Raw genomic sequence first — 22,534 nt, forward strand, 5'->3', positions numbered from 1 at the left:
CTTTAATATGAACCCCTAATTTACCTGACCCTTGAATATCCCAGATGCCCCAGGAATGATCTCTGCCCGCCAGACCTGGCATCCTGGGCTCCTCTGTCCCCTCTGAACTTCCACAACCTGTGAAGTCTTTGCCCTGTCTCCTAGGTTAACATGGGACAACAGAGAATGTCATGGTAGGAGCCCGGGGACCTGGGTTTGGTCCAGTTGACCCTAAACATATATTTTCTTCTCTGAGCCTCAACCTCCCCATCTGTAAAATGGGATGATTTCACTCTGGTAGGCAATAGAGAGATGACAGCTCTTATATTCAAGTTCTTGTTAAACTAGGATAGGATGGACAGTGAGCCAGGAACTTTCCTATAAATAATGATTTATTACTGCTGTTATTATTATTGCTCTTGAACTGTTGTAGGCTGCAGAAACTCTGGATCTGCATGGAATTCTGTGGTGCTGGTTCTCTCCAGGACATCTACCAAGGTGAGTGGCAGGGCAAGGAGATCAGGCAGCCCTTGGCCCTCCAATCCACCTGTCCTGTCCCTCTATCCTTGTGTCTCCGGGGACTGTCTTTCTGGTCTATGTTTCACACACAACCCTTCTTCTGGACCAGGCCTGGCCTGGAAGATGCTGGGGAGACTGTGGTACCCAAGCGGGCCCTGAACCCTATATCCTTCAGGATCTGAGAGTCCAGGTCTGATTTTTCTGCAATGCTCCCCTCTACTTTCCCTGCCCCGTCTTCCCCCTGTGCCTGCATTTTCTCGCAAAGGTCTATTCATGCCTTTGAGTATTTCTGCATTTCTAGCTCATCGTCGGTGCCCATCTGTTCATTTAATGAGTGAATGCATTTCTGATTCACTCAGCCTGCTTTTCACTGTCTTGGAGCATTGGAGGGTGGGGGGAGAATGGGCCTTGATCAGATTTCTGATGTGCACCTCTATCTTTGACCATCTCCCAGTCTCCGTCCAGCCCTAGACCTCAAATGTCAGGAAAGGAATGACTTCATGAAGAAGTCCTCAGGGCGGGTGGGGGAAACTGAGGCCCGCAGAGAGGAAGTGACTCACCCCACCAGCCCGTCAGACCTAGCCTCTGACCCCTTCAGTCTGCTGTCTCTCTCTGGTGTATTCTCCTCACCCCTCTGTGTCTCTCTTTCTCAATGTGTCTGTTTTCCCAGTTTTGGATGTCTCTGACCACGTCTGTCTTTCTCTGCCTCAGCTCGGGTCTGTTCCTGATTCTCTATGTCTCTTCCCATCTCTCTCTGCCTTTCCTCGTTCTACAGAGTGACATCACTCAGAGCTGTCCCATGCCTTCCATCTCCCCCCAAAACGAAGCCCAAATTTCTCAACACCTCCCACGAGTCTGACCCCCCACTGGCAATCCCAGTCTGACGCACCTCACCTCTTCTCCACCCACTTCACTGCTTTCCAGCCCCACCGGGCACTCCCCTGCCTCTGGGCCTTTGCACTTGCCTTTCCCTTTCCGAGTGGGACTGCTCCCCATCTCCACCCCCGCTGCCTTCTCGGGGTCACCTTCGCGGATCAACCTGTGTAAAATGTCATACTCCTTCCCACACATGTTTCCTGTTATCTTTTCTTGTTTAATTTTTCTTCTTACTATTTATTGGTGTCTTGTATATCTTACCTGTTTATCTTATCTGCCATCCATCTCCTGCTCTAGAAAATTCTCTCCACGCGGGCAGGGCTCTCTGCCTCTTTTGTCCACAGCTGTATCCCCGCTGCCTGCCACAGTGGCTGGCACACAGTAGACATGCAGCAAATAATCACGTGGAATGAATCTCTCTGGTTCCCGCACCGCTGCCTCTCTCTGTTGCTGACTGCCTTTCTGCCTCCTCCTCCCACCTGTCCCATCCCAGTTCTCCCCTCCCTGCGTGGTACCCTCTCAGCTGGTGTGGGTGGTGGCCAGGGGTCTGGCCTGCACCCAACACAGTGCCTGGGTGACCTCTGCAGTGACAGGCTCCCTGTCAGAGCTCCAGATCAGCTACGTCTGCCGGGAAGTGCTCCAGGTAAGGGGATGCTCTCTGGGCTTGGGCTGGGGCAGGGCCCTGCTCCTGCCTCTGGACGCTCACAGCCCGCACTTCGGCCTTCCTCCCCAGGGACTGGCCTATCTGCACTCACAGAAGAAGATCCACCGGGACATCAAGGTGATCTAGGGGCAGAGGTAGCCTTGGTGGGTGGGGGACCCAGGAGACAGGAGTCAGGAGGGTCAGGGTGTCGTGGGGCCAGGGAGTGTCAGCAGCTTTGGACTTAGGGGTATCTCTGACAGCCTCTAATCCCTCCCTTTTCCCCAGGGAGCCAACATCCTCATCAACGATGCTGGGGAGGTCAGACTGGGTGAGTGTGGCTGGTGGGAATGGGGAGAGGGGCTGGCTGAGGGCCTGAGGGGGGACCGAGGGGACAGGGGACCCCAGGTCACCATGTCTCTCCTTCTGTCTCCAGCTGACTTTGGTATCTCGGCCCAGATCGGGGCAACGCTGGCTCGACGCCTCTCTTTCATTGGGACGCCCTACTGGTGAGGGATGCCTGGCTGGCACCTAGGTGTGGTGTGGGCTGGCATGGCTTTAACCAGCTCAGATCTCTGGGAATCTCCGCCCTGGCTTTTTTGCCCACCTTTACCTTTCTCTGGTAAACAGTCTATCTGCTCTTGGGGTCTTTTGGAGTTTTCTATTTACCTAGGTCTCTCTGTGCATCCTCCACCCTCTCCTCCCAGCGCTTGTGTTGATTTTTATCCTGGTCTGTCTGTCTGTCCATATCTGTCCATGTTTGTCTCACTATCTCTTAGTCTCCATCTTCCAGCCTGTCTCTATCTCTCTGCCTTTATCTCTCTCCATCTTTTTTTTTTAAAATATTTATTTGGTTATGCTGGGTCTTAGTTGCAGCATGTGGGATCTAGTTCCCTGACCAGGGATCGAACCCAGCCCCCCTGCACTGGGAGCGTGGCACCTTGGCCATTGGCCCAGCAGGGAAGTCTATTTCTGTCTCTCTCCATCTGTATGTTTCTCTCTCTCTCCATCTGTATGTTTCTCTCTGCATCTGGCTCTCTGCATGCCTGCCCCAGTCTCCTCTGTCTCCCCTTCCCCTCTTGTTGTCTCCCTTTGGTTCTCTGAGGGTCTCTGCCCCTAGGATGGCTCCGGAAGTGGCAGCTGTGGCCCTGAAGGGGGGTTACAATGAACTGTGTGACATCTGGTCCCTGGGCATCACAGCCATCGAATTAGCCGAGCTCCAGCCACCCCTCTTTGATGTGCACCCTCTCAGGTAGGCAGATGTGGCAAGTCCCCGTGGTCCCGGAGACCCCACTCAACTCTGACCCTGAACACCACCCCCCCCAGCCTGTTTCTCCACCTCAAGACCGCCTGGAGGAGACACCCCCTTACTCTAAGCCCAATCTGAAACCCTCAGGATCCCCTCAACCCAGAAAGCCTTTTCTCCATCCCTCCACAGGAGGGGCCCCAACTTAGGGAGCCCCATCTTGAGGCTCCCCCTGAGCCTGCTGGTGTCCCCACAAAGGGGCACCCCATGCCTTGTGAAATGCACCCCTCATTCTCATTCTGTTCCTCCCTTTGTTCCCTGCTGACCTCAGAGCTATTAGGCCCCTGGAGCCATGAGGTCTGGCCGCCACTGGAAGTCTGAACCCCCATGTTCTGTCCTTCTCTTCTAGGGTTCTCTTCCTCATGACCAAGAGTGGCTACCAGCCGCCAAGGCTAAAGGATAAAGGAAAATGGTAGGGGAGGGGCACATGGAGGAGGGAGAGGGAGGGCGGGGCCAAGGGCGACGGTCTGATGGGGGGTTCTCTGGTCCCCTCACCCCAGAATTCGCCTTCTTCCTCCCAAGGTCGGCTGCTTTCCACAACTTTGTCAAAGTCACCCTCACTAAGAGCCCCAAGAAGCGACCCAGTGCCACCAAGATGCTCACTGTAAGCCTCCCTCCCCTGAGTAGCCTTCCCAAACGCACCCCCAGGGTGAGGAATTCCCCAGGGCCTCCCATGGCTCTCTACAGCGTGGATCATTTCATTTCACGGAACCCCCATGGCCCTTTCAAAGTCGCTAGTCCCTCTGAATTCCCCAGGATCCTCAAGACTCTCTCAACTGCGTCCCAGGCCCCCTTTTTGTTTTTTCTTGGCTGTGCTGGGTCTTCACTGCAGTGCTCGGGCTTCTCACTGGGTGGAGCACGGGCTCCAGGGCACAAGGGCTTAGTTGTTGTGGCTCTGTGGCTTGTGGGGTCTTTCCATACCAGGGATCGAACTCGTGTCCCCTGCATTGGCAGGCAGATTCTCAACGACTGGACCGCCAGCAAAGTTCCCAACACTGAGTTCTTAAATCTCATAAATTCTTAAGGGCCTCAGGACCCATTCCTGGGTATGCTCCAGAATTCCAGGGGAACTCCAGACCCCTCTGAGACACTTGTAGAGTTCTCCAAAATACCTCACATTCTTCTAATCCCTTCAGACACCTCAGAGTCCCCCCAGGTCGCAGCTCCCCAGGATTCCCTGCCTTCTTCCTCTGTTGGCAACTTCCCCCCAAGTTTCCTCTTAGATGCTTCTCCAGCCCCATCCCAGCCCCCTCCTTCCCGTCCTGCCCCGTCTGCTGACACCCTCCTCCCCCCCTCCCCAGCATCAGCTGGTGTCCCAGCCCGGGCTCAGCAGGGGCCTGATCCTAGATCTTCTGGACAAACTGAGGAACCCCGGGAAGGGGGCCCCTGTGGGCGAGATTGAAGACGAGGAGCCTGAGGTGAGGGCCCGGCTCGCCTTTGCTCAGCCTGTTTCCCTGCCTGGAGCGCCCCCTTGCCGCCTCTCTTAGAAAAGAGCCAGGGAGGATGGGGTGGTGGCTTGACACAGGGCCTGGGGGCACGTGGGTTATGGGAGGGCCCAGGACTCCGGGCTGGACCCGCAGGGTGGCTGCTGCTGGCGGACCTCGGGTCTGATGCAGCTGCCGCTCTGCCCAGCTCCCCCCGGTCATCCCTCGGCGGATCCGATCCACCCATCGGGCCAGCTCTCTGGGGATCCCAGACGCGGATTGCTGTCGTGAGTAGAGAATCTACGTTCTGGATACCTGACTCTATAATCCAGGAGATGCCCCTTCAGATTGCCCTAGAGACCCTCATCACTTCCAAATAGACCCTCAGAGACCCCCATCACCATCTGACTCCGCAGGAGACCCTAGAGAACCTCACCACCACCTGATCTACAAAATGCCTCTGGAGACACACCCCCCCCCCCCCCCCCCCCCCCCCCCCGTCCTGCAAACAGACCTCATGAGGCTTCCCATAACCATCAGGACTCCCAGAGACCTCAGGAATCTTTGCTCCCTGATCCCCAAATGAAAACTAAAAGCAACCACTCTATAACCATTTTGAACCCCCACCTCCCTGATCTCCATTCCTGACCCCCAAGTGCAGTATATGCTCAGTCGTGTCCAACTCTCTGTGACCCCATGGACTGTAGCCCGCCAGGCTCCTCTGTCTATGGGGATTCTCCAGGCAAGAATACTGGAGCAGGTTGCCATGTCCTCCTCCAGGGGATCTTCCCAACTCAGGGATCCAACCCACATCTGCAACAGCAGGTGGATTCTTTATCACTGGTGCTACCTGGGAGGCCCCCAGATGAAACCCCTGTAAACCAAGATCTCTTCCCTATAGGGACAACTCCACTGCTAAGATCCTGACCCCAGAGCCCACCCCCACTTCTATTCTTTCTGTTCCCAAATCCGCATCCCCAGCTGGCTGTGTGACCGCCCCCCTCATTCCCCAGGGCGGCACATGGAGTTCAGGAAGCTCAGAGGCATGGAGTCCAGGCCCCCGGTGGACACGGTGAGATCCTCCCTGACTGCCCAGCTGCCCTCCTCTCCCCCTGGGCCACTGCTGACCTTTTACTATCCTGCAGGCTCGCCTACAGCCCCCTGGAGATTTCAAGAGCAGCAGTCCTAGGTCAGGGACCCTCAGGGTGGGAGTGGGGCAGGGATGTGTGTGGGGACCACCCGAGGCTCATACCTGTTCCTTCTCAGGAAGAACCTATCAGAGTCCGATGATGACTATGACGACGTGGACATGTAAGAGCTCCGCAGGCCCCCACCCAGCCCCCGCCTTCCTGTAACCCATCTTCCTACCCCCTGATCCCAGCCTCAGCCCTGCTTCCCTTCTACTACTCAATGCTGACCCTTGACCCCTGAGTCCTGACCGGACCCTCAATATCCCCACCTTCCTTCACCTCTAACTCCAACTCCCCTTCCCTTCCTCTCCAATCCCAGCCAACTCAACCCTGGGTGCCCTGCTACCTTCTAGTCCCCAGCTCCTGCCAGATGTTCCTCTCACTCCCAGGCCTCAACTGCTGCCCTAACCTTTAACCCCCGGGCCCCCTCATCTTTCTTCATCTTCTCACCCACCCTCAGACTGAACCTTCCCCCATGTCAGGCCCTCAGCCCCAGACCCAACCTCAACCCCAGCAGGTGGCCCAGGCCCCCATCTCCCCCAGCCCCAGGCCTGTGTCAGCCTCAGGGCCCACCTGTCCATTGCACACCTCTCGTCTGTAATAGACTCACGTGCACCAGGTGAGAACCTGACCCCCGGGAGCACTGTATAGTCTGTGTTCCTAGGCGGGTGTGAAGTTGCAGAGACTTGATGCACTGTCAGCACTTGATATCTAAGAGTTACTGGTACCATTATCATCATGGTAATCAGTCCCTTAGCCCTCAGCTCTATCCCCAGATCGAGTTACCCTCTGACCCTCCTGAGCTCAGACCTCCAGCCCCAACCCTCCCCAGGCCTTGTTGCCCACACCCCCTGCCTGCTGACCCCATCTTTGTGTTCCAGCCCCGCCCCTGCAGAAGACACACCTCCTCCACTGCCCCCCAAGGTAAGGCCCTAGGACAGAGATGGGGGGCTGGGGGCCAGGAGGCCAGGGCCCATAGACACTGGGATACTAAGCTTTCTTGGGCTGGAGTCTGGGACACCAGGTCCTTTGAGATCTGAGAGACTGGGATGACTGGGATCTGGAAATGGCATCCCTGACCCTAGGGGTGGGACTCAGAATATTTAGCCCAATGGATGCTGGTCAGTAGCTGGTCTTTGGAAACCCAACTGCACCCAACCCTTCCCCTTTAGTAGCTGGAGTGTGTTGATTTTGGGGCATAGTTCAGAGGGGAAGGTTGGAGGGGTGGTTAGATATCACAGAGCCATGACCTAATGTCGGTTCTGGCAGAGGTGGTTGGCAAGGTGCCCTCTCTCTGAGTTGATCTAATTTATTCCCCACCCTCCTTCTCTCTCTCCAAAGCCCAAGTTCCGTTCTCCGTCAGATGAGGGTCCTGGGGGGGCTGGAGATGATGGCCAACTGAGCCCGGGGGTGCTGGTCCGCTGTGCCAGTGGGCCTCCCCCACGCACCCCAAATCTCGGGCCTCCCCCAGCCACCCGAAGCCCCCACCTCACTGCCCACTCAGGTAACAGGGCAGGCTGGGGTGGGAAGGTGGGGGTTGGTCAGGGATCAGGGGGCTTTGGGGGCTGATTTTCCTCTCCCCTTCTCAGAACCCTCACTCTGGAACCCAGCCCCCCGAGAGCCTGACCAGCCCCCGCTGTTGCCCCCCAAGAAGGAAAAGATGAAGAGAAAGGTGAGGCTGGTGATGCTGAGGATTGATATCTCTGGATGCAGCTGGCGATGCCTGGTGGGAGTGGGGGGTGGGTCAGGGAAGACTAATAATAATGACAGGTGACATTTGTTGAGCAGAGCCTCTGTGCCAGCCCCTGATCTCGTGTCTTTACGTGGTGTGTACCTGCACAGATAGAGGTAGATACTGCAGTTTTGTTCAGTCACTAAGTCGTGTCTGACTCTTTGTGACCCCGTGGCATGCCAGGCTGCCCTGTCCTTGGCTCTCTGCTGGAGTTTGCTCAAACTCACATCCAGTGAATCAGGGATGCCATCCTGCAGCTACTGCAGAGATAGATGCTATCTGTCATTTCAAAATGGGGAAACTGAGGCACAGAGGGATTAAACAGTTTCCAAGGTCATAAACCTTTGAGCAGGCAGAGGCAGGATTTGAACCTTGCCACTCTTGCTTCTGAGTCCTAACCACTGTGCCTTCCTGTCCCCTGCTCCCTTTTGCTGGATCTGCTGCTGCCCCACGCCCCATGGCCCACCCAGGGATGTGCCCTTCTTGTCAAGTTGTTCAATGGCTGCCCCCTCCGGATCCACAGCACGGCGGCCTGGACGCACCCCTCCACAAAGGGTGAGTACTCAGGAGGGTCATGGAGAATGTAGCAGGGTTGGGGAGGACCCTTAGTGGAAGGTAGAAAGTCAGGGAGAGGGGAAGGGTCTTAATATGGTAGGGAGTGGCAGAGTGGAGGCAGGGGCAGAGCCAGGAGTTACAGCTGGGGTTTAGGGATCAAAGTTGGATAGAGTGAAGCTGAGTTTGAGAGTGAAGATTAGGGAAATTAGTTTGGAGGTCAGGAGTGTCAGATATAGAACTTCCCTGAGGGTCTAGTGGTTAAGACTCTGTGCTTCCACTGCAGAGGGGGCATGGGTTTCATCCCTGGCCAGGGAACTAAGATCCCACATGCTGCACAGTGTGGCCACAAAAAAATAAATAAAATAGGAATTTTAAAAAGGAGTGTCAGATAAACCAGAAAGGTCCGAGTTCGGTGTATAAGATCTGGGACAGTTGGACCCCATTAACCTTAGTTGCCCCAGAGAAGGAAATGGCAACCCATTGCAGTATGCTTGCCTGGAAAATCCCATGGTCAGAAGAGCCTGGTGAGCTACAGTCCATGAGGTCTCAAAGAGTCAGACACGACTGAGTGCACACACACACAGCCTCAGTTGGAGGTTCATGGTAGAGAGACTGGGATTGGCAATTTGGGGTCAGGAGTTTTAGGGATTAGAATGTAGCAGAAAGGGAGAGAATTTGGGGATCAAAGACGTGGAGACAAAGTCAGTGAGGGGTGAATGTTAAGGAAACAGTATTAGAGCTTGTGGGGTCACACTGGACAGAAAGAGTCATATGTAAGGGTATTTGAATTTGAGGATCAGTGTTGAGATAGGATTAGCATTCAGGGACCAGAACTGGGGAGAAAGACAGAATTGAGAGAGCTACTGGGGAAGACATGTCTGATGTTGGGGTCAGAATTGAGGGGATAGATGGTCAGGACTTGCAGGTCATAGATGGTCAGAGAGGGGAAGTCAGAGGCTGGTGAGAATGAGACCAGCTCAGGGGAACTGGTCAGGGTTTGAGTTCAGATTTGTGAAAACAAAGGCTGGAAATGTCAGTGTGAGGGGAGAATAGAGAATTGAAGGAGCAGAGTATCAGTGTTTGGGGGTCATATGGGGGTCTGGGAGGTCCCATGTGATGAAGGAGGTCCTAGCATCATCATGTCTGCCCCCCTAGACCAGCACCTGCTCCTGGGGGCCGAGGAAGGCATTTTTATCCTGAACCGAAATGATCAGGAGGCTACGCTGGAGATGGTGAGGGGCAGTCCCTGGAGTGGGTCAGGGTGGTCCAAGGGTGGGGGCTGGAGTTGGGGTTGCTGGGGTCTTACAGGAGCCGTCTCCCCCTTGCCCTGCAGCTTTTTTCTGGCCGGACTACCTGGGTGTACTCCATCAACAATGTCCTCATGTCTCTCTCAGGTCTGGCTGTGGTTTGGGTGGGAGGGGCGGGGGCCAGAACTTAAGGGGTCAAAGGTCAGGAGTTTGGGAAATAGATGGGCACAGAGAAAACAGTTAGGCTCCCCCTTCTCAGAGCCTACAGTTCAAATTCCAGTCACCTTTTCACTGTGGGACTTGGGGCAAGACACTTCTTCCTAAGCCTCTGTTTCCCCATCTTTAAAATGGGGCTCACAATCGTGCCCATCTCTCAAGTCAGTTTTGAGATAATTTCCACAAGAAGTCAGTTTTTACCTTTCTTTGATGTTGACAAGATGACAATACTTGTTCCATGCTTTACTGAAATGGAGTGAGCAGGTTGTGGATTAAAATTTTGTGTCATTTTTCTATAAACACTTTGTGTAAAAGAATTTCTAATTTATGAGGAGACCCAGAGCCAAATAGAATGAGTGAGCTCATTCATATCACATCTGTGATGACAAACTTTTGCAGAATTTCTAGATGTTCCTTCTTAAACTTTGTAATATGTGTAACTTCATCTGATTGTTAAGTGTCTGTCATTTCTCATGTGGCCACAAGTGCTACAAGGGTAGGGAACATATTTATTTTACTTACCATTGTTCACCAGAGCTGAGCACAGTGCCTGGCCTATAATGAACATTTAAAATATGTTGCATTGGGACTTCCTGGTGGTCCAGTGTTTAAGGCTCCACACTTCCACAGCAGTGGGCATGGGTTCAATCCCTGGTCAGGGAACTAAGATACCACATGCCATGGGGCACACACACAAAATTTTTTAAAAAATGTGCTGCATGAAAAAATGAGTAAATAAAGGTGCTTGAGACTAGAAGACTTGGGCATTTAAAAGGCATGGGGCCAAGTGATGGGCTGAGGGAAGGGTGGGAGTGTGCAGTAGCCTATAACTGCCTGCTTTCCCTATGTACACACACACTGCAGGAAAGACCCCCTACCTGTATTCTCATAGCATCCTGGGCCTGCTGGAACGGAAAGAGGCCAGAGCAGGAAGCCCCATCGCTCACATTAGCCCCCACCGGCTACTAGCAAGGTACCAGCCCCGAGTGGTACCACTGACCCCTCTAATGCCCCATTCCTGCCGTCCCTCGCCCCCATTCATGCCTACCTTCTGTCGCAGGAAGAACATAGTCTCCGCTAAGATCCCGGACACCAAAGGCTGCCGGGCGTGCTGTGTGGGTGAGAACCCCAGGGGTGGGCAGACACGGGGCAGGACTAAGGGCGGGACTTGGACTCCCTCTCCACCCGAGAGGGTTGCAGAGTTAAGGCAGGGTGAGTAGAGCCTGGGGATAGGTGTGTGGCTTTTGGGGGCGAGGGGTTGCGGGAGAGACCCTTGACCCCTACTTACCCGCCTCCACAGCGGAGGGCGCCAGCTCCGGAGGTCCGTTCCTGTGTGGGGCTTTGGAGACATCCGTGGTCCTGCTTCAGTGGTACCAGCCCATGAACAAGTTCCTGCTGGTCCGGGTAGGGAGCCTGAGACGCTGGGGGCTTTGTCAGTTTGGGTGGCTGGGGCCATCCACTCTGCGCTTCTGCAGCGAGCCCTGCGAACCTGGGCTTCCCCCCGAGGCCTCCCCGGTCTCCCCAAGGCCACGCCCACCTGGAGGCTCCTCCCCTGAGTGTTTCTGACCCTTAAGCTCCGGCCCTCACCCCACCCGTCACTTTCTAAGCCTTCTGAGGCCTCACCCCCCTGAAGTTTCTAGATGGTGCCTCCCAAAACTGAGGGCTCAAGAAATCCTTGGCGGGGAGGGAAAATACTTCGGAAGCCCCAAGCCCAGTGTCCTCCAAGACCCCGCCCCGGCCTCCTCTGAGCCCGCCCCTCCCTGCGCGGCCCGCAGCAGGTGCTGTTCCCGCTCCCTACGCCTCTGCCGGTGTTTGCACTGCTGACCGGGCCAGGCTCCGAGCTGCCCTCCGTGTGCATCGGCGTGAGCCCCGGGAGGCCGGCGAAGTCGGTGCTGTTCCACACCGTGCGCTTCGGCGCGCTCTCCTGCTGGCTGGGCGAGATGAGCACGGGTGAGTTGGGCAGGCTCTGGGACGGGTTGGGTTGGGTCTGAGTGGCTGGGCGGTGCTTAGCCTGAGGCGTAATTGGGAAAGGGGATGAACCGAGAGCGGGGCGGGAGAACATTGGGTATATATAATCAGTGAGATTGATGACGGGGAATGGGGAATTCTGTGATAGGCGGGGTTTAGCCCAGTTGCTTGGGAATGGAGAGGGGGGCCTAGCGGAGGAAGGCGTAATGCGGGAGAATTGGTCCCTGAACCCGGATCTCTCAAGCAGAGCACAAGGGACCAGTACAGGTGACTCAGGTCGAGGAAGACAAGGTGATGGTGTTGATGGACGGTAAGAACCTTCCTCCCTCCCTTGCCTCCACTGTTCCTAGATACCGACCCCCAGACGCCGCACCTCTCAGAAACTCTGAGCCCCTCCAGTCCTTACCCGTCCGTATTGTCCGGTCCCTCGATAACCTTCTCAAGCCCGCTTACTGCTCTTAAAGTCCCTTCTCTACCTCCTTCTAGGGTCCCTGAAGCTGGTGACACCAGAGGGGGCCCCGGTCCGGGGGCTTCGAACTCCAGAGATCCCCATGACTGAAGCGGTGGAGGCCGTGGGTATGTGCCGGAATGATAATTCCGGGGTCCGGGGTCCAGGTTGGAGGCTTAAGTGAAACCCAAGGGTAACAGGCACTGCTTTCTTCCCAGCTATGGTCGGGGGTCGGCTCCAGGCCTTCTGGAAGCATGGAGTGCAGGTGTGGGCTCTAGGTTCCGACCAGGTAAGCTCCTCCCTCCTAGCACCCGCAAGCCCCTCCCACGTCAATCATCTCACTCATCAGATCGATTGGGAGAACAAACTCCTTCCCTGAGGTGACGCTTCCTCTAGGCTCAGTTCACACAGGTCCCCTTCTCTGCTCCAGTGTCTCTTGGGACCAGAGCTCATCCAGGGTCACTGTGTGACTGCTTCTTTCTGAGCCCCCCTCAGGCTCCCAACTGTAAAATGGGGTCAGAAATAGAGACAAGTGGGTTAAGAGCATGGACCAGACTGCCTGGGTTGGAATCCAGCTGAATGATTTTAGGCAAATGACTTAATCTTTCTGTGCCTCACTTTTCTCATATGGAAAATGGAGTGAAAATGATGCTTAATTCACAGAACACCATGTGTCAGGCTCTGCCCTGACATTTTTGTATTCTCCTTAATCTTTGAGATCGCCTATCAGGTAGGTATTATGATTTCAAAGGTTAGTGCTCTGAGGTGCAGAGAGGTTAAGTAACTTGCCTGAGGTCACATAGTTGATGAGTGGTGTTAGCAGGAATGATTATTTCTGGACCTGAGGCGTTCAGAGACCTTGCCCCTTACTCTCTTTAAGTGAGAGGGGAGGAGTCTTCTAGACACTGATACAGCACCTTTCCCCCCAGCTGCTGCAGGAGCTCAGAGACCCCACCCTCACCTTCCGTCTGCTTGGCTCCCCCAGGTATGAACTTGGGGAAGAGGACAAAGGACCAGGGAGGGGGGTACTTTGGATGTAAAGAGGGTATCTTGAAGTGTCCCCAGCCATCTGTATCTTTGGCCTGGACATCCTCTCACCTGGTCTCCCTGCTTCTATCTCTGTCTCCTATAGTCTATTCCCCACAGAACAGCCAAGGTGGAATTTTCTTTTGTTACAAAAAAGATTATTTCTCTTTGGCTGTGTTGCGGCTCCCGGGTTCTAGAGCACAGGCTCAATAGTTGCGGTGCACAGGCTTAGTTGCCCCATGGCATCATGGGATCTTCCCAGATCAGGGACTGGATCTGTGTCTCCCGCAGATTCTTCACCACTGAGCCACCAGGGAAGCCCGGAGGTGGAATTTTCATTCTTTTTTAACTTTTTATTGATATGTTCATACAAATTTAGACTCAGAGAAGTTGCAAAAATAAATTTAAGAATTCTGTATCCCCTTCACCCAGATTCCCTGTATATTATTTTTAACCACACTTGCTTTATTCTTGCCTTGCATATATGTGTAATTTTTTTTTCTATTGGCACATGAATTGCAAGCATGATGCCAGTTTACCCCAAAATACTTCAGTGTATGTCTCCTAAATCAAGGCAAAGACATAACTCTTACAAACCACAATACAGCTGTCAAAATCAAGAAAAGAGCACCGAGATAGCACTATCTTCTAATTTCACACACCCACTCAAGTCTCACCAGTTGTTCCAATGATGCTCTTTGTAACCAAACAATAATACTTGTTTTTTGGTCCATGATATCACCCAGGATTGTGGGCTGCATTTTGGAGTCATGTTTCTTTAGTCTTGTGCCTGAAACGATTCTTCAGACTTTCTGTGCTTTTCGTGACCTTGACAGTTTTGAAGAGTACAGGAAATTTGTTTTTTCAGAATGTCCCTTAGTTGGGTTTGAGGTTTCCAGGTTACACGTTTGGGGCAGGAATACCGCAGAAGTGATGGGGTGTCCTCACTGCATCAGATCAGGAAGTGCGTGTCAGTTTGTCCCGCTACTGATGAGGTTATCTTTGGTCACTCACTTGGTTAAAATGGAATCAGCCAGCTTTCTTGACTATAATGCTACTCTTCTTTCCTCTGTATAAATAAGTATCCTTTTGGGTAATTTCTTGAGACTATGTAAAACTACTATTTCACCTAACTTTACCATGACTTGGTGATTTTTGCCTGAGTCTATTAAATGGTGATTTTCCTATTTCTATCATTCCTTCTTCATTTATAAGTCGGCATTCTACCGTAGCAGAGAGCTGTCCCTTCTCCACCATGTATGTATGTATGTATGTATGTATATTTGTGTGTATGTGTCTATATATGATTGTGTATTTCAGCATAGTCTCAAGGATTTTTATTTTATTCTTTTTTAAAAAATGATCCTCCACTTTATTTTTTTTTAAGATTTATTTACTTGTGTGTTTTTGGCTGTGGCGGATCTTCATTGTTGCATAGACTTTTCTCTAGTTGCTGAGAGCAGGGGCCACTCTTCTTCATTGCAGTGTGTAGGCTTCTCGTTGTTGTGAGTTCTCTTGCTGTGGAGCAGAGGCTCTAGGCACTCAGGCTCAGTAGTTGCGGGCTCGCCAGCTCAGCTGCTCTGTGGCAAGTGGGATTTTCCTAGGCCAGGGATCAAACTGGCGTCCCTTGTATTGCAAAGCAGATTCTTAACTGCTGGACCACCAGGAAAGCTGATTTTCATTGTATTCTGTGGGTTATAACCTATTACTATTATTATCTGTTTTGAGGCACAAATACTCACAGATTTAGCCAGTGAGAGCCCCTTCAAAGCTCTCTTTGATCTTTCAGTATGTCAGAGGGGTCTTTTAAAGTCCAGATCTGATCGTGTCACTCTCCACTTGGTTAAAAGCTTCCTGTGGCCTCAAGATAGACACCCAATCCTGGTCACAGCCCACAGACCGTGACTTGTGCAGTCAAGCCCTCTCCCATGTAAGTCCTTTGTCCAGGCTGTTCTCTGCCCAGAACACTCTTCCCTGCCCTTTCACCAAGTGTCCTCCTGAACTTCTTTCAGGCTCCACCGTCCATTCTTTAGGGACACCTTGGCTGACCCCTTGAGCTAGGTTTCCCTGCTGTGTGCCTCATGCTTCTTTGTACTCATCTTCTAATTCACTGATTCATGTTGGTCTCCTGAGGGCAGGGGTGATGTCTGCTCATCCACTGCCCTAGCCCAGCACTATGCTGGAACAAACTCTATAGACTTCTCTGCAAATGAGTGAATGAACAAATGAGTGAATGAACTGACTTCTCTTTTCCTTCCCCAGGCCTGTGGTGGTGGAGACACGCCCAGTAGATGATCCCACTGCCCCCAGCAACCTCTACATCCAGGAATGAGTCCCCGAGGGGGTGTTAGGAACCAGTCTCTACACCTCCCTCCCCAACGGACACAAACTCCTGATCCTGGCGTGCCCCTGTCTCCCAATAAACATGACTTCAGTCTCTGCTTTCATCTTGATTTTGGGGTGGGGGGGAGGAGAGGAGAGCAGAATTCCTGGATGCCCACCCCCCCCCAAATGTCAACAATCCAACACAATGATATCAGGGGTGTAGCACAGACTTTATTTGTCAGTACATGGTCACCCCTCCCCAAGCTGCTTGGGGGAGGGGTTTGAGGGTTATGGGGTTTGCTGTGAGAATAAGGCACTTCAGGTGGGGGGTGAAGGACCAGCTGGGGTTGTCTCAGCTAAGCTGATCCTCATACTGCTTGCGGAAACAATCGCCGGCCGGGAAGAAATCCCAACATCTCTCTTGATACATCTTCCAGACATAAGACTCCTAGGGGTGGGGGATGGGGAAGAGTTGGTTGGTCACATCTTCAAATGCTTCATATAGACATGAGCTTTTCACTACCACCTGCTGACGGACCTTATATTAAAATTCACCATGTCCCTGCCCATTGTCCTTCCAATAACACACCCTTACCTGGCCCGTGTGTTCTGTCTCATCTTTGTTTATCAGATACATCAGGAAAAACCTGGGGATGGGAGGCAGCAGTAGACAGGTCACGATTTCCCTTACTTTCTCCTGATTAGCTGGCTGGGAATCCACCCACATGGACACCGCACCAGACTGGCCAAGAGTATCTCCCTCCCCTCCCCCGCTGTTGGTGGCCACGCCCCACCCTCCTGATGGGCCAACGGGCCCACACTCACATGTAATTGGCCAGGTTGTGCTCCTCCAGTGTGTGGGTCTCGAACCCATGCGGTGTCGTATCAAAGTAATCACTGCCGATACCACAGATGAAGCACTTGGTCTGTGCGTGACAGGAGACATAAGAATCAGGGTCCGTCCAACCCCCAGGGTCCTGTAATTCCTCAGGGTAGCCCCCCGACATGACCTACCTCCATATCTTCCCTCACTTGCTCTTGCTGGTCTCGGAGCTCGCCAAAAGCGTCAATGATCAGACCTGGGCGGCGCGCGCAGGGCGGCGGGGAGTTGCAGGGTGCACGTCAGTGTCTGACTTCTGACCTAGTTCAGGCTTCCCCCTCTTCTAGCTACCTGCCTTTGAGTCTTGCACCGCCATCTCCCTAATCTCACCCCACTTACTAAAAATAATAATACCTAGTGTTTATTGAGCACTTACCATGAGCCAGATATTTACCACTTATGAATTAACTTAATTCTCACAGCAACTCTGTGTGGCTAGTATAATTTATATCCTCATCTTATAGATGGAGAAACTGAGGCTCAGAGAGGTCACTTGCCCAAAGTCTCCCAGTAGGGGGAGGTAGACCCAGGATATGAATCCAGGCTGACCAGATCCTGGATTTGTACACTAAAGAGCTAGCCTGCCTCTGGACACAGCCCCCACTCCCAAGACCCTGATGAGCACTGACCCTGGATGATGGCCAACAGGATGACGATGACGAAGAAGAAGAAGGTGATGTCGAAGACCACCCGGTACAGCTCGTATTCATCGCCTGCTGGGTCCTCAATCTCGTCCCCAATGCCCCCACCAGCTCGGACGCCCACGTACATGTGGAAGAGGTAACACTGCAGGGGCAGGGTGAGAAGCACATGAGTCACGCATTCAGTCTTCGACATTCACCGAGAACCTACAGGGCCCGGGATTGGCTAGGGCAGGGCACACATGGCAATGACTGAGACAGCCCTGAACGCTGCTCTCACAGGGCTCACAAACTTGGCATCAGATATGACAGCCCAGAAATGATCAGGGTTGTGAGAGGGAGGGCCCAGGGCCAGGAAAGCACAGTGTAATGATGGCCAAGATGGGGGAAGCACAGGAAACGAAGCTTTGAAAGCCTGATCCCGGCTGGGTGATAGGGTAAGTCTTCCTAGAAGACAGGACATGTGTGAACTGGAAATGTGAAGAAAATGTTAGGTGGGAGAGAGAGTTCCAGGCAGAGAAAACCACATATGTTTCGTCACCCCTGGGGAGGAAAGAATACATCTTGCTCCTGTGAGGAACTGAAAAGAGTTCAGTGAGGCTGGAAATAGAGTTCCTGTGAGCAAGAGCAGGGAGAGAAATGAGGGCCAACTAACGGTCACGGAGGGCTTCCTGTAAGAGGCAGCATTTAAGTTGACGATGAGGCATCAAGTGAACAGGCGTGTGTATGTAGGGCCAGGGAGAGGGTGGGTAGAGAGAATGTCAGATGCAAAGGGCTTGGGTTGGGAGGAAACACATGACCTTAGGGGAACTGAGGGAGGACCAGGCAGCCAGAGAGCAAAAGGCAAGGACTGTTGTTAGATTCAGGCCAGGCTAGGTTCCCCTGGCTTTGTACACCATGGTGAAGGCATTGGGGAACCACAACAAGGTTCTGAGCAGAGGGAAGGACATGGTCTGCCTGGGACTTGGGAAAGACCTTACACTGTTTTTTCTATGTCTCTAGGCAGTGAGAGAACCCAGTTGCCCTGGGTAAGAGCTAAGACCAGTGACTGGTGGGAACAAGGCTGAGTGACAAGACCAAGTCTGGTGGGGCCTCAAATATCAGATTGAGGAACCAGATGGGTCCCGTGAGCACAGTGCCAGATTACAGGCCATTCTGAGATAAAGCACTGGCATGATTCTTTCCATTGTGACCCATGCCTGTAGTAGGTTAAACTCAATTTGGGTGATGACCACCACTTATTAGAAGAGAAAATAGAGACATGCATGGCATAAAACTTTTCCTGATAGATAATTATGATAGTAGCTCACATCTCTGGAATCCTTAATACCTGTTAAGCACTATTCTAAACTTTTAAGTCTTTGATGGTCAGGGAGCATGGTGTGTGCTCAGTCATGTCCAACTCTTTGCAACCCCAGGGACTGTAGCCCACCAGGCTTCTCTGCCCCTGGGGTTTCCCAGGCAAGAATACTGGAGTGGGTTGCCATTTTCTTCTCCAGAGGATATTCCCGACCCAGGGATCAAACCCGTCTCTCCTGCATTGGCAGGTGGGTTCTTTACCGCTGAACCACCAGGGAGCATCACTGAGTCCTAAAAGCAACCCTGGGATATAGGCTCTATTATTATACAACCATTTCACAGGTGATGACACCAGAGCGTGGGGAGGTTGAGCTGTCAACCCCGAATTACATGGCTTGTAAGTCAGGCACTGTGCTCGAGCCCCTTTCCAATGATAATACCTTGAAAAGCTCAAATATTACAACAGTGGCTACCATTCATTGAGTAGTGTTCCAAGTACCTCACAAGGATCAGATGACTTAACCCTGGAAATAAGTCTGCAAGGTAGGTTCTATTACTTTTTTTTTTTTTTAACTTGGCTGCACTCTCCGGCATGTGGGATCTTAGCTCCCTGACCAGGAATTGAACCCACATCCCCTACATTAGAAGGGGAAGCCCAAGGTAGGTTCTACTACTGACCCCCTTTACAGATGGAAAAACTAAGGGTCAGGGATGGCTGGTAACATGTACAAGAGTGTAGGGGGTGGGGCTCACCGTCATCATGTCGTCACACTTCATGTCAGGTTCATCCTCATCCTCACTCTTGTTGTAGAACTTGCGGAAGAAGTTGAAGGCCACCACGGTGTACAGGTAGACCACCACCGCCAGGAGGCCCACAGTCATCACCAGCTGGGGGTGGGCAGGGGGTGGATCAGCTCCACGCTCGGCTTGCCCCTCCCCCATGCCCACCTTCTCTATCGTTGCCCCAGTTCAGCCCAGATGGCCCTCCTGCCGGGGTCTCATGACCCACATCCACCCTGGCTCAGCCAGCCCAGCCTTGCCCCTCCTCACCCAACCCTGCGCCCCCCTCATCCGAGCTGCCCAGCCTTCACCCTCTATTGCTCCTAGGGGACAGCTAAAGTGGCCCCTGCCAGGCTCACTCCACTCGAGCAGGTCTCTCCACACCTGCTTCCCGTTGTGGGTGACGGAGGAGAGGATGGTGCGCAGCGTCTTGACCCCCATGGCGATGTCCAGGAGGTGGGCGGCAAAGAAGAAGTTGTTGTAGTGCCCGAGGAGGGACATCACCATGTACCAGCCCAGGTACAGGAAAGACTGTGGGCACACAAACCCGGGGTCAGCGGGCATGCATGAGGGTCAAGGAGCACTCTGGAGGCCCAGGGACATTCAAGAGCATTGGGCGTGCTCTGGTGGTCAGGGTGCCATCTCTGGCCAGGGATTATTGAAGGATCAGGACCACTCTAGAACAACGGAGCACTCGGTGTGGGAAGCCTGGGGAGTTGGGGAACCCTCTGCAGAAGGATGTAGTCTGGGAATTCAAGAGTGTTCTGGGCCTTCTGTGGTGCTCTAGTGGTTAAGAATCCGCCTGCCAATGCAGGGGACACGGGTTTGATCCCTGGTCTGGGAAGATTCCACATGCCATGGGGGCAGCTAAGCTTGTCCACCACAACTAGTGAGCAAAGACCCAGTGCAGCCAAATAAATGATTAAATATAAAATAAAACGAATTAAGGAAAACAGCAAAAAGAGTGCTGGAGGGTAAGGAGCCTCAGGCAGGTCTGAGGATGCCCTCGGATCAGATGTGCGCAGAGCTCAGGAGTGGGCCCCTGGTCAGGGATCCCTGGGGGTGGAGCCCCCAACCCTCCTAGTGCCCTTCACCTGTAGGCCCCTCCCCCACCCACGGGGCCCTCCTCACATTGTCTGTGAAGATGACCCCGAACTTCCAGATCTGGTACTTCACATCGATGGACATAAGCCTGTAGATCAGAGAAAACAAGGATGGCCAGATGCTGGAGAATCAGACCACAGCCACCTCCCCCGCCTGCCCCCGGCCTGGGGGTGGGGCTGGTCCTCCCCAGCTCACCAGGTGAGCAGCCCTGGCGGTGGCTCAGGCTTGCGCTCGTTGTGGGCTGTGATCTCCAGCGTGGCCAGGTCCATGCCCAGCAGCTCGGCGATCCGCTCCCGCCCATAGATGTCCCCGTGCTTGTCCAAGACCTGCATAGGGGAGCATGGGGCCGTGCAGACACGACTGGAGCGGGGAAGGTGGTGGTCTGCTCTGTGGTGGAGGGAGTCTGGGGACATTCTGAACTTTGTGTGAGAGGTTGGGGGTGCATTTTTCTGGGGAGAAGGGCCAGAGCTTTCTTCAGATCCTCAGGGGGAGGGTCCAAAAGTGATAAAGGCCCCCCCCCCCAGTTAGCTCATTAGCCAAATTAATTGTGATAATTTATTATAATTAGGCAGGTAGGCAAGGAATCCTATATAACCTATATAACCCTATATAATCCTATATAACTCCCCCTGACCCCATCACTGATGAATTTGTCTCCTCCTGCTCACCCTCTCACTCACTCTGCTCCAGCCACACTGGCTTCCCCACAGCTCCTCAAACACACCAGGCGCATTCCTGCCCCAGGACCTTTACAGTTGCCATTCTCTCCCCTCCCAGGACACACTTCCACCAGATTTTCACCCGCCTCACTCCCTCACCTCCTAACCACCCTGCACGAAAGAGTAATCTCTCTGGGCCAACCCCCACCCACTCCCCACCCGTCTTTTTCTCTCCTACAACACTTATCACCATCTGAACATTATAAATGTGTTCCTCATCTGTCGTTCCAACTTGAGGGTCAAGATGTGTTTACTGCTAGGAACCCTAGTACAGTTCCTAGTACTAGGTACCTAGTAGGTTACTCAATAAACTTTTGTTGACGGAATGAATGATTCTAACAGCCAACCCTTGTCTAATGTTTTCTTTTGTGCCAGATATTGTTCATGAAGCAGGTCAAACGATCTTTACAACAACCCAGTGGGGTCAGCCCTCTTAGTACCTCACTCAATATGATGGAAATTGAGGCACAGAAAGGGTGACACATCTAGGAATGGAAAAGCAGACAACAGACTTCCCTCATGATCCAGTGGTTAAGAATCTGCCTTCCAATGCAGGGGACATGGGTTCTATCTCGAGTAGAGGAACTCAGTTCCCACAGGCCGCAGAGCAGCTAAGCCTGGACACCACAACTACAGAAGCCGGAGTATAGCAGCGAAGATCCCAGGTGCCGCAGCGACAACCCAGCGCAGCCAAATTAATCAGTGAATGAAATATTAATAAAAAAGAGAAAAGCAGGCAATCCAGCACCAGAGTCTATGTGCTGAAAACAGGATGCCTTAGCTCCTCCCTCAAACTAATATTCATGAAGTATTTACTCTGTGCCAGGCACTGCTGAGGTTGCCATATGCATCCTGTCATTACAGGGGGGTGGGGGGGTGATTATCATGCCCATTTCCAGACGGGCAAACTGAGGTGCTTCTCAGAGAGGCAAAGCCCCTTGCCCAAGGCTGCACACAAAGCAAGTGCTTGGCTGGGCTCTGATGGGCTGGTAGCATCAAGAGACCCAGTTGGGGAGGACCTCCCCTTTCACAGCGTCTCACCTTCCGCTTAACAAACTTGTCCCAGTAGTTGCTGGGGAAAGACCTGCCAAGAGAAAGAAGCCACAAGATGTTAGGGGAGGAGGGAACAGGAGCCACCAGCCAGATTGGGAAGGGAGTGGGGTGCGGGTGGGGTGGGGTTGGAATTCCAATGCTTTTCTCACAGGGGATCCCAGACAGTTGACCTCTCACTCAGGATCAGGCTCTAAAGACCCCAGGCCAGGTGACGCTTGTCCAAGGTCAACCTTAACATCCTGCCCCCACCCCCAGCCCCCACTGCTGTCATCGGTGGAGCCCAGGTGATCAGGGAAGTACAAAGACCTGAACTGCACTCAGATGGGAGATGGGGAGGCCAGAGTGTGTGGTGGGGGTTGGGGGGAGTTGGGGCCAGCAGCCTGGCCCTGCCCTGGCATCCAGGGAATAGGGGGCTTTCTAATGCTGTTTTATTTAATTTTATTTGATGCTTCTGGCCCTTTATTTACCAGGTTTTGATTTTTTTATTTTGGCTCCCGCAGCATGCGGCATCTTAGTTCCCTGACCTGGGATCGAACCCGTGCTGCCTGCTTTGGAAGCACGGAGTCTTAACCACTGGAATGCCAAGGAAGTCCTGACCTGGTGTTCT

At 53.1% G+C, this 22,534-nt stretch overlaps 3 protein-coding genes across 7 annotated transcripts in view; 1 reads left to right on the forward strand and 2 right to left on the reverse strand.

The window, feature by feature from the left end:
* The window catches only part of EIF3K (eukaryotic translation initiation factor 3 subunit K), a 26,068-nt gene extending 15,014 nt beyond the window's left edge, over positions 1-11,054 (reverse strand). The window contains exon 1 of the mRNA XM_070450940.1: positions 10,973-11,054. The gene's annotated coding sequence lies outside the window, so the exon portion shown is untranslated. The remainder of the gene's footprint in view (positions 1-10,972) is intronic.
* The window catches only part of MAP4K1 (mitogen-activated protein kinase kinase kinase kinase 1), a 16,502-nt gene extending 937 nt beyond the window's left edge, over positions 1-15,565 (forward strand). Inside the window, exons 4-31 of one of the 3 annotated variants that reach the window (XM_070450924.1) lie at positions 413-477; positions 1,962-2,017; positions 2,108-2,155; positions 2,303-2,345; positions 2,451-2,523; positions 3,135-3,266; positions 3,670-3,732; positions 3,843-3,924; positions 4,622-4,738; positions 4,953-5,031; positions 5,758-5,816; positions 5,902-5,933; positions 6,011-6,055; positions 6,816-6,858; positions 7,276-7,438; positions 7,524-7,606; positions 8,137-8,221; positions 9,377-9,453; positions 9,555-9,615; positions 10,549-10,657; positions 10,745-10,803; positions 10,985-11,088; positions 11,460-11,634; positions 11,900-11,962; positions 12,139-12,228; positions 12,319-12,389; positions 13,030-13,085; positions 15,389-15,565. In XM_070450924.1, coding sequence (XP_070307025.1) covers positions 413-477; positions 1,962-2,017; positions 2,108-2,155; positions 2,303-2,345; positions 2,451-2,523; positions 3,135-3,266; positions 3,670-3,732; positions 3,843-3,924; positions 4,622-4,738; positions 4,953-5,031; positions 5,758-5,816; positions 5,902-5,933; positions 6,011-6,055; positions 6,816-6,858; positions 7,276-7,438; positions 7,524-7,606; positions 8,137-8,221; positions 9,377-9,453; positions 9,555-9,615; positions 10,549-10,657; positions 10,745-10,803; positions 10,985-11,088; positions 11,460-11,634; positions 11,900-11,962; positions 12,139-12,228; positions 12,319-12,389; positions 13,030-13,085; positions 15,389-15,458 — 2,203 coding nt within the window. In that variant the 3' untranslated portion in view covers positions 15,459-15,565. Of the gene's footprint in view, positions 1-412; positions 478-1,961; positions 2,018-2,107; positions 2,156-2,302; positions 2,346-2,450; positions 2,524-3,134; positions 3,267-3,669; positions 3,733-3,842; positions 3,925-4,621; positions 4,739-4,952; positions 5,032-5,757; positions 5,817-5,889; positions 5,934-6,010; positions 6,056-6,815; positions 6,859-7,275; positions 7,439-7,523; positions 7,607-8,136; positions 8,222-9,376; positions 9,454-9,554; positions 9,616-10,548; positions 10,658-10,744; positions 10,804-10,984; positions 11,089-11,459; positions 11,635-11,899; positions 11,963-12,138; positions 12,229-12,318; positions 12,390-13,029; positions 13,086-15,388 lie in introns of all 3 variants that reach the window. The other 2 variants (XM_020881636.2, XM_070450925.1) reach the window with 2 other exon arrangements.
* Positions 15,566-15,662: 97 nt separating this feature from the next.
* The window catches only part of RYR1 (ryanodine receptor 1), a 122,520-nt gene continuing 115,648 nt past the window's right edge, over positions 15,663-22,534 (reverse strand). For all 3 annotated transcript variants that reach the window (XM_070450923.1, XM_020881657.2, XM_070450922.1), the window contains 10 exons: positions 21,916-21,958; positions 20,351-20,481; positions 20,183-20,243; positions 19,436-19,582; positions 19,025-19,159; positions 16,961-17,117; positions 16,466-16,530; positions 16,277-16,377; positions 16,047-16,098; positions 15,663-15,899 (listed from right to left, as the gene is read on the reverse strand). In XM_070450923.1, the coding sequence (XP_070307024.1) occupies positions 15,804-15,899; positions 16,047-16,098; positions 16,277-16,377; positions 16,466-16,530; positions 16,961-17,117; positions 19,025-19,159; positions 19,436-19,582; positions 20,183-20,243; positions 20,351-20,481; positions 21,916-21,958 (988 nt within the window). In that variant the 3' untranslated portion in view covers positions 15,663-15,803. The remainder of the gene's footprint in view (positions 15,900-16,046; positions 16,099-16,276; positions 16,378-16,465; positions 16,531-16,960; positions 17,118-19,024; positions 19,160-19,435; positions 19,583-20,182; positions 20,244-20,350; positions 20,482-21,915; positions 21,959-22,534) is intronic.

Source organism: Odocoileus virginianus, chromosome 20, assembly GCF_023699985.2.
Source record: "Odocoileus virginianus isolate 20LAN1187 ecotype Illinois chromosome 20, Ovbor_1.2, whole genome shotgun sequence".
NCBI lineage: Eukaryota > Metazoa > Chordata > Mammalia > Artiodactyla > Cervidae > Odocoileus > Odocoileus virginianus.